Source organism: Artemia sp. Qi Xiang Cuo, chromosome 1, assembly GCF_049724085.1.
Source record: "Artemia sp. Qi Xiang Cuo chromosome 1, ASM4972408v1, whole genome shotgun sequence".
Taxonomy (NCBI): Eukaryota; Metazoa; Arthropoda; class Branchiopoda; order Anostraca; family Artemiidae; genus Artemia; species Artemia sp. Qi Xiang Cuo.
The window spans coordinates 67933562-67947442 of NC_142794.1; the positions used below are offsets into that span (position 1 = coordinate 67933562).

Sequence of the window (13881 nt, forward strand, 5' to 3'; positions counted from 1 at the left end):
AAAATAGTCAAAAGAATTTCACCACGTTCAAAGAATTTATTTACAGTATCACAGAGGGAATGCACGGCGTCCGACGTCGAGTGATCTTTCCTAAAGCCAAACTGGGTTTCAGTCAACATCCCCGTTTTCGTAAGGTAATCATAAAGCCTTTTATGCACAATTTTTATGCACAATGTAGGATTGATATGGGTCTATAATTACCAATATCCAGTTTAGAACAACCTTTGTGAAGGGGAATGACTTTCGCCATTTTAAGTGCATCAGGGAATACACCCATTTTGAGGAAAAGATTTATTATATGGATGAGGCATGGTAGTAAATAACACATCACGGATTTAAAAGTCTTAAGATTAATACTATCTGTCCCTGCTGAATTAGATTTGATTATTTTTAAAGTCTTCCGAATTTCGTCTCCAGTACACGGTTGAAACTTAATTTCACTTCTAGTTCTTTTATCGTTCGGTAATTCATGGCTCTGAAAGTCATTATTAGAATTAATCAACCATTCCTCCACTGCATTTTGGCCAAAACTAAAAAAAACCTCAGAAAATCTATTAGTAATAATCGTTTCATCATTAACACTTGCCATCATCAACTTGCCGTAATTTTAATCTCAAACAAATGGTAGATTTCCCAACGACGAAGGGAGGCACCCAACTAGTTTTTGTTTAAAATAATAAAAAAAAATAGTATAAAAAACCAACTCACCTACTTACACTCAGCGGTATCTACCCTTTTTCAATTAATATTATTTTAAAGTTTGAGGCCAAACACAATTCTAAGGTTACCGAAATTGTCTTCAGATCAGTGACAAATAAAGACTCATTGGAATTCGGAAATTGAAAAGCAAGCGAAATTTGGAGTAAAATTATAAATGCAGAAGATGTTAATGACCAAAAAGTGTTACACCGACAAACCGTTCTTCAATCATAACCTTAAACAAATAATTATGTAAAAAATTAAATGCCTTGTAGGAAGAATAATTCTAGAGGCCAACCGATTAAGTAAAAATTTAAAGAAGAAACTTCGTAAGGCTTCATCAAACTTCTACAAAAAAAAAACACAAAATCAATCACTTACGCAGTGCTAATCCAAAAAATGGTGAGGAGAAATAAAATTTATTAGTGGCAAAAAGCACATACAACTAAACTTTAACTTAAATGAGCTTTCTGTAAAATCTTCAAGCAACCTAAACTGTTACCTTAATTTGTTTTCCCAACGTTATCTACCTTTGAATTCGGAAGGAGTTCCTTCCCAAACCTCAAAATAGTTTTCAAATATTCACAAACACCTGAGTTTACAAATAAAATCAAAAAATTGAAAAGTTCCACTATCTGCCCTCTAGATATTATGCTCGTACTCGTACAAGGTTTTTCCGATAAAATCTCAGAGCCACTGGTAGATATTTTTATAAAAATCACAAAAACAGGCGAATTCCCGGTTCTTTGGAAACAAGGTTATGTGACTCCAGTTCCAAAGAAAGGTGCCGTGTTTTATTTTGACAAAGTTAGACCAATAACATTAACACCACTTTTTTCAAAGCTGTACGAATCATTTTTATCTGACTGGCTCAGGGTCTCAATTGCAGAACGTATTGAAATCCGACAATTTCGAAACGTCCCAAAAGTGTCAACGTCCCACTGTCTAGTACATATGTATGACCTGGGCTAATCTCATCTCAGTTGACCTGGAAAAGGCTTCCGATTTTGTTGACCATAACGTTTTAGTTGATAAACTTTCCCATGAATTCCAAATCGACCCCTCTCTGGTAAAAATTATCTCATCATTTTTAAGCCAACGATCTCAATTGGTCAAATACATGAATACTTATTCAGAACCTCTACCAATCTGTAACGGAATACCCCAAGGTATTATAACTGGACCCATCTTATTCAGAGTTATGGTAAACAATTTGGCAGAAGATATCCCCTCGCAATGAAAATTTGTGGATGATAAGACTCTAGTATAAGTCACCAGGAAAAATTTAAAAAGTATTCTGCTAAAAATCCTTGAAGATAATACAACGGATGACTTCAAAAATAAAATGCATGTAAACCCATTGAAATCTATAATCCTAACAATCAATTTTCTATGCACAACCCCCTCATTTACGTCTATTATTTCAAGTGAACTTATGACACAAAAATAAAACTTCTAGGGGTATCTATAACTTCCGATCTTAAATGGCAAGCCCGTATTTCAAATACTACCTTGCAAGCCAATATTTCCCTAACTTTCATTAAGAAATTGACAAAATATCAATGCCCGACTTCTCGTATTTTGAAATTTTACATATCTTTTATTCCCCCAACTCTCGAATATGCTTGCCCTCTATGGCACTTCTCATTAAGTAAAAATCAAACCAAAAGGTTAGAATCCATTAAGAAAAGGACTTTAAAAATAATCGCAAGGGAAGGGAAGTTGCCTTGCTCCTATTTCTTACAAAAGTTTAAAATCAAAACCCTGGAAAATTGACGACATGATCTGTGCCTCCGTTTTGGTGATAATGCGAGAACCAACATCCGAACTGAAGACCTTTTTCCGCCTTCCCATAATCCTGAACGGAAGCCTCTCCCAAGAGAGGCAAAAATCCCATCCCATTCTAAAACCTGTAAAAACCGAAACAAAAAGACAGTTAGATAGCTTTATACCAACCTTCACTAAAATCCTTAACACCTCCAATACCTTTTAATGATTTTTTTTAATCTTTTGACACTCTTTTTTAACTCTTTTAACTCTTTTTAACTCTTTTTACTTTTGATGACTTATTTTATTGTATGCCGTTTTATGACGAAATTTTTACCTTTAATGTAGGACCTGTTTGATATTACATTATTCTGGTCACTTTAATACTTTTCGTAATTGTTCAATTTATATTTGTCTATATTTTGTCGGTTGATATTCCTTAATGTTTTGTTGTCCCTGAACCTAATTTCATTGAGTGCTTGTGATGGATGTTGTTTACTTCATTTTTTTGACACGAACTTATATTCGGCGATATATCGCTTGTGAATAGTTTTAAAATAAAGCATTTTTCTATTCTAACAGTTTCTCCTTGAATCAGCAGCGAATTGGGTGGAGCTTCTTTCTTCTTTCCCAGTAGATCATTAATAATCTTCTAAGTTCCTTTAGTATTATCCTTATTTAAACTCAATTGATTCACAGAGTTTTTTTTTAGCTTCTCAGCGAGTTCACGTTTTTGCGTATTATCTTGAATTCTTCCAGTTCTTCGACACACTCACTATTTACATACTCCTCCTACAATTGATGTCTTAAATCTGACGCTTCAAGAATTTCCGTAGTTATCCAGGGCTTCCTGGGCTCTTCCTCATGTGGCTTCAAACATTTCACGGGGCAAGTCTTATCATATATTGGCTGTACGATCCCCATCATGCGATCAAATGCACCAGAAGCGTCATCTTTCTAATCTAAAATTTCACTAAAATCAATGCTGCTTAACTCTTCACCAAACTTCTGTAAACTCCCTTTATTTAACGACCGAATCTTCACTTTTTTTAGTTCATTTCTTTTTATTCGGCCACAAGGTACCGTTGCGACAAATGGGAAACAGCCCGAATAAGGGTATAGAACCCCGTCAGCATAACTACGGTCCAGATACTTCGAGCCAACAAAAATATTTTCTATGAGAGTGGCTGAGCGACTCGGAACACGTGTTGGAATATTCACAAGGGGGAAAAGATCATGAGCAACCATCAAATTAAAATAATCAGGATTCACTCCACTCAATTAAAGCAGATCAAAGTTGAAATCACCCATACAAATAAAATGTAAACCTGTCCGAGAAGCCGCACGTGCAAGTTGATCAAACCCTCTCAAATTCTTCCCAGGTAGCACTCTGTGGCCTATACACAACAATAATCAAACGTTTCCTACTTCCCAAATCTAATGCCAGACTAAAACTTTCAAACTTACCCTCTATCCAAACATCAATATAATTTGTTACTTGGTAAGACAAAGACTTTAAAATCAAACACGCAATTCCCCCCCCCCCCCTATGAAGTGATGTCCGGTTTTTAGTCTCTAAATTATAATCTGAAAAAGAATACAATGAGAGAGCGTTCCTGACTGAAAAAATTTTCACATATACCAATAAGACTAATTTTTCCTTGAGAATCAGAGAGAAATTAAAGCAAATTCTCATAACAAGTAATAAAGTGGCAATTCCAGGCACATTAATGCAACGAATCAGCTTCCCCGGGGTTTAACGCCGGAAAATTAGGAATAGTGGAAGCATTGTATATAATACATTGTATTACTAGTTTCTTACCATCAAGCTTTCTTTTCCTTTTTTCTGATCGTTTTCCTGGTGACCAATCATTCGTCGATCCTGGTGACGATTCATTTGAGGTAGTGTCGCAATATCCTGTTTTGTTTAATCGTTGATGGAGTATAATTCTTGCGTCATCTTATTCAGTGCGTTTTTGAGTTTTTATTGCAACTTCGATAAGCGATAATGCAAAGGTGATGCGACCTAAAAACCTGTCTTGGAATATTATATATTATATCTCAAATATTTTTCTGTGTTGAAAGATTCAAGTTTCATTTTAGAGTCACGGATTTTACGGGTCGATGGGTACTAAAACGATTTTTGTTTTTGTATGCATTATTTTGTTGTTATTAAAAATCCTTGTTTCTATAATTTTTGACAAATTTAAGTTGCTGGTTTATAGCCACTTAACGAATTCACCTTAATTAAGCCGCTTAACCTGCATTGCTTTCACCTCTGGTATTCAACCAAATTCGTAAAAACAGCAAAAATCGGCCAATTTCATGAAAAAAAGCATCTGTGCTGTAAGAGAAATATTTCCACAGTCTTTTACTATTATATCCTCATGGTATTAACTTAGGGTTATTAGAATGCTTTTTTACACCAGCATAAGTGCTAGGAGATTTGAAAAGGCTATCAGAAGGGGTTTCAAAAGACAAGAGAAGAGTAATTAATTCGAACCAATCTGATTGGCTGGGAAACCCCATTAGCAATTGATTACATCAAAGTTCAGACGAATTTTTTTCAACCTTATATATGGGTTGTCATGTCATCTTATTTCACAAGACTGTTTTTCTATTTTTGGCAAATTTTTGTCTACTCTGTAGGTTTCTTTCTAGACATGTGCGTGATCGACCAATTTTATTAACTTGAATCCTAACTGTGCTAGTAGCGATTTGCATGACGTTTTTTGTGCATGTTATGTTGACTTTCTGTTTCTAGCATGGATTGACTAACGGACTCATAGAACCCATTGATAGCTCAAAGCTACCTGCAGCACCAGCTTCAAGTGATACTACATCATTGCCATCTGTGAAAGAACTTGTAAGTACTCAAGTAGGAAATTCTTCGTTTTTGGAAGGTGCTGGCATGTAAGGGATCCGGCTTCGTTTTGACCCCGAGAGACTACTTATTCACATCCATCTCTTGTTATCGACCTCGCCCCCCCCCTCCTGAAATCTTACTGGTTTCATTAAGATTTTAAAAAGTACACAATTTTTATTTTAATATTTATTGAATATCAAAGAGTAGTTCTCCTGTATTTTCATTTAAAACATTTTAAATTACGCAATGGCATTTACCCATGTCAAATCAACAATTATCTGAATTAAGACTAGATGGCGGCGGAGTTTTGTTTTTTACAAAAATTTGACAGCGTTTTTAATATTGTCCGTTTGAATGCTCCAGGGTTCCCACTGATGCCAAGAAAATATGACCAAAACCTGACATAAGCTGTAAAAAAAGGTCACCGAATTGTCCTGAGGGGAGAGTGCTGAGACTTTCTGGCTGCTAGCAACGCTAAGAAACTATTCCCGAAATATGATATAAGCTGTGAGAGGTCACTGACATTTCCTTGGTAGCCATATTGGTTTTTTAAGGAACTGGATGGGATAGGGTTGCTATTAAAGCCGAGAAATGTATCCGAAAATGGCATAAAACCTACAAAAAATCTCTGATAGTGGTTTTTATCACCGTCGAAAGGGCTAAAAAATGTCCCTTATAGAGCCAAACTGGTTAGCTAAGGAATTGTATGGTGTAAGGTTATCCGGCAGATCACAAAAATATCACCAATATATTACGTAAGATGCAGCAATTGTGAACATGGGGTGTCAAAGGACTGTAAGGTGCAAGACTGCAAACCAGGGGCGTCAGTCACCAAAATGTGGGGTGTAGGGGATTTTTCTTTTTTGAAATCAAGAGAGAGTAATTTCGCTGTTTTACCGATTTTTTTCGATGAAAATAACAAAACAATTTTTTTCGAAAACTAAAGGGGGTGGAGAGGCAAAAAAAACAACTCGAAAGCAATTGCGACTCTCTAAACCCCCGCCCAATTGACGTGCCTGCTGACTCCACAAAATAAGTTTACTGAAACAAGAAGCGTTGTAATAAGAAAAAATCTTGCACCAAAAGGAGAAGATACTTGTATTGTTGGATTTATTAGTTTCAGATCTATCCAGTTATTGAGCCGAAAATATTATATTGCCTGGACTTGCTCTTAAAGAATAATGTACAAAGTAGGAAAATTATCCTTATTTTCAGCGATTTTTAAACTTTTCAACGTATTTCCTGGTTTAAAAAAAAATATGAAGCAAGGTTCAAAAACAGAATTTGATTGATGGATAAAGGCTAAATTTCAGCTATCGAATGATAACGAAATTTTGTTCTTGTGCTGGAACATTAAATCCGCAGGATTGTATAAAAGTAACACATTGAGAGCAGAGGGAACGTAAACCTCAAAGCACAAAGATACGAAGCGTTGTTTTCGTAGAGTATTTAGATCTCATATCCTCCAATGCTGAGGGAGAGTGTCGTCACTAGTGTACCTGCTTTGCAAATATATGCATGTTTTTTAATTTGATATTCTCAAAATTCACCATAATGCCCTCAATCCTTATTTTAAGAAAGAATCCTAGTAGGTAATCAGTAATTTATTTTATTTGCGTTATTTTGTTTAGAAAGCTTCGTTCTCAATATCCTTTCTGTATCTCGTTTTTTTTATTTAAAAGACGATTTTTCTTAAATGAAGTAAACAAACTAAAACAAAGTTGTTAAAGAACCAAAACTATTGACTATCTAAGAAGTAAAAAGAAAAAAAAACTATGAAAAAGGAAATCAAACCTAAAATGATAGAAATTACAATGGATAATGAAGTCCAACGAACAGAAATGACTAGAAACAACAAGAGAGGTTGTCACGTCACTGCAACCCCAAAAAAGGTCAGGGGTTCATTTGATGCTTATGGAAACTTCATTTATACCTTTAAATCACCAAGGAGTTCAAAATAAAGTATTTTTGCCCCCGGATCTGTTTATTTTCCCAAGCCGTGACTGTCTAAGATTTTTCTTTTGGTAGTATCAAAATTATGAATTATTTGGGTAGTCTCATATTTTCATCTTTTGCCACATTGAACTATAAAAAAATAAGCATTTTAAGCATTTTACTAGAGCTTTTAATTTCATCAAATGGAACTGACTTTAATTGGTTAAATTTGAGAGAAAAATTTCTACTTATTTGGTACAAATTATTTAACTCACTTTTCATAGAATTTTGTAGAAAGAATTCGACAATTTCAAAAAATATTTGGAATTCTTAATTTAGTTGGTAGTTATATTTTATGAAAACATTGCACGAAACATAAATGATGATGTAATCATATCACAATGATCGTTAAAAGTGTTTATGCTTGAAACTCTTAAAGAGGTCAAACAAAAATCTTAATAACAAAATCGGGTCTGGAAAGGGTAAAATGAGTCCTCTAGGGAACAGCTGCCTCTCAACCCCATAGCAATTTAAGCCTTTTGGAGTCGGTGACAAGCTATCATGATATACATCAGTGGAATAGTTTATTTTATCTTTATTGCAGATTTCTTCGACCTCATATCTGTTGCAGTCGCTATTTAAAATGATTTCAATTGCTTTTAGGGGAGCCATAAATCCAAATTTAATTCCAAAGCTTAGCCATCTCTATGACTGGCTCTGTCTAGTTTAACAAGACTGGAGCAGATTAACCTAACATACTTGACCACGTAAAGTTGATCTAAATTATATTCAACGCTTAGCCAGCTCTAGGACTGGTTTTGCTAAAATTCGCCAGAAATTAAGCAGAATAACCTAACACACTTGGTCATCTAAATTTTTCATTTTAAATTAATACCTACGATTTAAATGAAGTGAATATGTTAGTCTCGTCTTTTACTTTTTTTCTCAAAAGCTATGTGGGATTGGTAAGATTTTGACTAGTTTCTGTAGTTTTATTTTCTATTTCTGACTTCTTTTTTTTATTGTGTTCCGTGCTTACAAGATTTTGGCCTGTTTGTCTTTCTGGTTTAGGTTTCTAATGTAGTGATTTCTTTTAGAAATATTGTCGTGCATGTGGAAGCCTTTTCAGGATCTTATAGTATGGTTTGATATTTAAGTTTTTGATTTTGCTGTACTAATGCTTGTGTTTCAACCTTGCTTTGTAGAATAACACATATGCACGAGCGGTAAGCTTGCCTGACAATACTTTTAGAGCTCCTTTGGACCCATGGGTAGAAGTCAGAAAATATGGAGTTGATGTTAAAATATTGGTAAGATATAGGGGTCTTTCTCTTATTTGCCATTCACGTTCGAGCTTTTCCATTCACACTTTTCTCCCGAGCTACGAAATACATTTTTGGCTAAAACACTAAGCTCCTAGGATGCACAAAGAAACTCTTCGATGAGGATTTGCGAAAATACTGTCGAAAAGGCATTGCGAAACTGTATACGAAAAGTTAAAAAATTCGGTCAATTGTTAAAATCTTAGAAGGGGTCCTCCGCCCAATCTTGATTATGCCTAGATATAAAATATTACCTTAGACTATTTTCTTCTCCAGTTAAAGTTCAATAAAGGCAGCTACCACTGTAACTGATAACTCGTCACAGCACCAAGGCGACTGACACAAACGCAGAGATGCATGCTTCCTCACCCCGTACTCGGTTCGTAGCTTAACTCTTTAGTCATTCTCATGGAACTCCTACATTCTTTAAATATTTTCTTATGACCCCTTTTCACTCACTTGAGGACATTATGGTTTTCGTTTGGCCTCAGCTGGAATAACGAAAGGCACATTTTTTTTGGCAGCCTATCATTGTTCTTTAGTAAAGCGTGACCTAACCAAAGTAAATTTTCAACATGCTTTATGTTTATGGATGGGCCTACGTAGAAGAATCTACAGAGGCCTTACTTTAAAGAAGGCCCTAGAGAAAAAAAATAAGTACGAACATTAAATTTTGTAATAATTTGAATATTACTAGGACAAATCTAGAGAAAAAAAAAATCATTCGTAGTCTGGAATAAAAAAATCGAAAAATGCATATACAATTGTTTTTTAAGAAGGTGGGAGGGATATGTCTTCAAGATAGCAAAATCAATAGAGTAATTGTATTGGAAAAAAATCAAAAATGATTGTTAACAAATCATAAAAATATCAAAATCCCACGGGAGGGGAAGCAGTTTGAATATTCCAGGCACGAATCTATTAAAGAAGGATTTCCCTCGTAATCTGGAATAAGAAAATTGAAAAAGACATGTACAATTTTTTCAAGACGTTGGGGGTGGGGGGGGCTTGTCTTCAAAATAGCAAAAACAACAGAGGAATTGTATAGGAAAAAATTAAAATTATCGGTAAACAATCATAAAACTATCAAAATCCCACTGGAGGTAGTGGGGCTAAAAAAAACGATAGAGATTGTGCTAATTTTTTTAATGACAGGGAAAAATAAAATATTTTGAAATACACTTGACGTTTGTAATCAAGGGGGATAGTATCAGATCCTTAAAACAACTAAAATTCCTTAAAAGATTCGCAATTATTTGTTTTGTCTTTGGTTTTTCATCAGTCATTAAATAAAAAAAAAGTTTTTTGAACTGAAAGTAAGGAGCAACATTAAAACTTAAAATGAAGAGAATTATTCCGTATATGAGGGAGGCTGTCCCATCCTCAATCTCTCACTCTTCACGTTAAAGTTTTTTAGTGCTTTAAAAAAGCTTCTTGTTCTAATTAAGCGGGCCTTGGGTTTCAGGAGTCGTTCTTAAAGAAATGGGATAACAGGTCAAACTTTAGCGTAAAGAGTAAGGTATTGAGGATTGGGTGCCCCCCCCCCTCATATACAGAATCATTTTTCTTTGTTTTACGTTTTAATGTTGCTCCTTACCTTCAGTTGAAAAAACGAGTTTTTAATTTAATTTCTGATTCAAATAATGACGGGAATGGAGTCTCCCCCTCCATGGAAAATTCCCACCCGCGAAAAATTCCTCCGTGGAAAATTCATCCCTTGTAAAATCCCTCTCCCCTACAAAATTTTTCTCCGGACAATTCTATTCTATTTCCCGAAAAATTTTCTGCGGCCAATTCCGCGAGGAAAATTCTCCTTATACTTTCATTTGAAGAAAAGACTTATTTAATTTCTGATCGTTTTTCAAATCTTGAAAGAAATCTCACCTCCGTCGAAATTTTTCCGGGGCCCCCTCCCAATGTAAAGTTTTTCCCGTGGAAAATTTCTCCTTGGAGAAATTCTCCCATGAAAAATCCCCTACACGGAAAAATCCTCCAGTCAATTCTAACTCCGCAATGATTTACTTCGGAATATCTCCACATGTAAAATTGAGGTGCCAAAGAGAAATCAAGACAAATAAAAAGCACATCAACTATGCTAAACAAAATGATTATCTAAAAATTTTGATCGAATGACTTTGGGGGAAAAGGAGCGTGGAAGGGGGGCTAGTTGTCCTCTAATATATTTGGTCACTCATAAAGTGTATCACTTTTAATTTCTGTTTAAATGAGCCTTCTGCCAATCTTCTAAGACCTTTGGTTTGATATGATCACCCCTGGGGAAAAAACACAAAAAAAAATTCAACCCTTTTTAGTAGATCCAGTCTCTGGGCCATGGAAATTTCTTAAATATCCATCTTTTTGTGCTTTTTTTCAATTTTTTTTTTAGTTTGCCAATAACTTCTGAAAAACAACATTTTAACTTGATGAATTACGAATTTGGAATCAGCATGAAAAAAAAATAATGTGGTGTAATCAACATTCCCACTTTTAATTTTCGGCTTCTTTGGCAATGATAGCTCTTTATTGACAGTTTTTTTCCACGAATTTTTTTATTCCTTCGAATTTCAGAATATGTTTACTTGCCATTCTTGTAGCGTCATGGGCGCCCATAAGTTGAATTCCAGGGGGGGCAAACTTCGTCTAATTGCTACTTTTAATGCTATATAATAGAAATCTCAGAACAAAAATATAAAAATAAGGCAGCATCATTCAGCCAGGGGGGGGGCCAAAGCCCCCCCCCCATATGGGCGCCCATGTGTAACGTAGAACCGCAAAGAAAAATTAATAAAATTTCATCAATTTCCTAAAATTATGTAAATGTTCTTGTGCTAATAAATTTTCACTGGTGACATTTAACCTTTGAAGTTACTGGCAATGCTTAAACTTAAACTCTTTATGTTATGAATCCATATGAGAAAGAGATTCTTTTGATTTATTATTCTCAATATTCTTCTTTTTAGGGTTTCGATTCACATGGGCAAGGACCGTACTTTACTTAGGGTCATTACCACAAATTATTTGATTCTAGCAATTCCAAAGATTTTTGTGTCATCTTCCTTGGCAGAACCTTCTTTTTATTATTATTAAACTTAGGATAGCTTTGAAAATCCTTTTTCGCACGTTTTAACGGTTACTTAAAGCATAAGTTTTTGTGTTTACTTAATAAGTTTTGTGTGCTGTGGGCACTTAACTTGAAAATTACTTATGTTTCTTTTGGAAACCTCTTGAAAACCCTTAAAAGCATCTTTTTAACGCTATTTAACGTTTACTTAAAGCGTATAGTTTTTTTTTATAGCCTCTTTAGCTCTTATCGGAGTAAAAGGAAAAACCATAGGCGTAAAATTATTGCATGCTGTAGGCACTAAACATGAAAATCACGTATGTCTCGTCTGGAAACCTCTTGAAAACCTTTGATTTTTTTTTTTTTTTTTTGGCGCTATTTAACGTTTACTAAAGCATACATCACTTTGGAACTTGTTTCGCTATTATCAAATAAAGTGAATAACTGCAGATTAGAAAATGGTTGCGTGTTGTTGACACTTAACAGGAAAATCATGTCTGCCTCTTTTTGAAATTTCTTGTAAACCTGTTTTTCAGCGCTGTTTACTTTTTACAAATAGCATAAAATTTTAGGGGGGGGGGGAATTTTCTTTGTATTATCAAGTAAAGCGAAATTCCTGGCGGAAAATTGTCGTATATTGTGCGCACATACCATGAAAATTACATATTCAATTTTTGAAAGCCTTTGAAATCCTCTTTTTATCGCTATTGACATTTAATTAGAGTGTACGGTTTGTTTTTTCAAACCTAGTTATTTTCGAGTAAAGTGGAAATTCCTTGACCCAAAATTGTCCCGTGTTGTAGGCACTTAAAATGAAAATCACATATGTCACAGAGCTGGTGTAAATGATACTTATTTATATTAAAAAAAAAAAAAACCTAAAAAAGTAATGGAAATATTCAACAAAATAGACCGGCTTCTCTCGTGAAAACATTTCAATACTTACTTACTACTTACATACTCATACTTGTAGCAGGACCAGATGATTCCATCTCCTCCTGAATCTAAACAAAGCCTCTGAAAGACCCCTTTCCCATGATGGTCGGTCTTGCGCCAATTCTTTGGTGAAGTTCAGGCAGCCTTTGTCTCATCTGTGGCCGACTTTGTGAAAACCTCTAGCTGGCTCTAGATCTTGTATAACGCGTCCAAAAATTCTTTACCAGTCCTCCTTGTCTACTAAGTCTTCTTGGTAGGGTTTCAGAAATCAGTATTTGTTTAATGAGGCGATCGTCAGGGCAACGTAAAGCGTGTCCAAACCAGCAGAGCAGTCAACGGTAGTTAAAGACTTCCAGAGCGCGCCTCTGAGCTGCTTTAATGGGCCAATATTCAACACCATAGAGAAAAGCTGCCAATTCAGAGTCTCTGCCGTAGACTCTGATTTGGGATGCATTCTCTTGATAATGAGCTTTTAGTGTGTCAATTCCTGCGGCATGCCACCTTCAAGGAGAATCTTCCATAAAGTTTGTCGTTCCGCTTAATAGAATACAACAATGTAATCTATGTATATTCTGATGAGTGGAAGATTATACATTTAATATGGTCAAACGGAGGGTAAAAACCTCGACGGAACACCCTCTGTCAGACCAGAATCCGAACTGGTTTTCCCGCGTTCGCCTATCTCTTGCCGTTTGGAAACTCCGTAGCATAACGATGGTGAACTTTTTGGCTGCAATGCCAGTGGGAGATATTCCTTTATAATTAACACACTGTGCCTTTTCGCCTTTTTGTAAACGGGAATGATAACTGGGACAGTCCCCGGGGGAAGGGCTGCAAGCTATGAACTTTGCCCATTGTTTAAATATAGTATTGGTTATTGGGAAGGGTGGCCGGTGTTTACCCCCCCCCCTCCATGGAAAATAAGGCTTTCCAAATTTGAGAATTTTATTTGAGTTTCGGTTTTTTTCGTAGGGGGAAGGAATTTTGGTACTTGTGTATTATACGCCACTCACTCACGTTTGCGCTGTGTAAAACATGGGAAAAAACCGGTTTCTTCGCTAGTTTTTTTCAGCTTAGCGTGAGATAAGACAAAGACAAAAGACAAAATAGATGGGAATTATATGATTTGGACTATATATTTGCACATAAGGGGAGGGGGTAAAGTACTTGGACAGTGTGAAGTCAGAAAACAATTATTACTTCATAATACGAAGAATAATTGTACCTAACACATTTTGCATGCAGACCCGCTCTACTTTACCCCCCCCCCCCAACTAATGTGCAAATATATAGCC

General features: G+C 35.4%; 1 protein-coding gene across 31 annotated transcripts in view; it reads left to right on the top strand.

The window, feature by feature from the left end:
* LOC148956633 (uncharacterized) overlaps window positions 1–13881 on the top strand; it is a 204917-nt gene that overhangs the window by 99851 nt on the left and 91185 nt on the right. For 23 of the 31 annotated variants that reach the window (XM_089086197.1, XM_089086341.1, XM_089086274.1 and 20 more), the window contains 2 exons: window positions 5231–5332; window positions 8473–8577. The exons of 4 other annotated variants lie outside the window; for them this stretch is intronic. In XM_089086197.1, coding sequence (XP_088942323.1) covers window positions 5231–5332; window positions 8473–8577 — 207 coding nt within the window. The remainder of the gene's footprint in view (window positions 1–5230; window positions 5333–8472; window positions 8578–13881) is intronic. 4 more of the 31 variants (XM_089086233.1, XM_089086277.1, XM_089086295.1 and 1 more) reach the window with 1 other exon arrangement.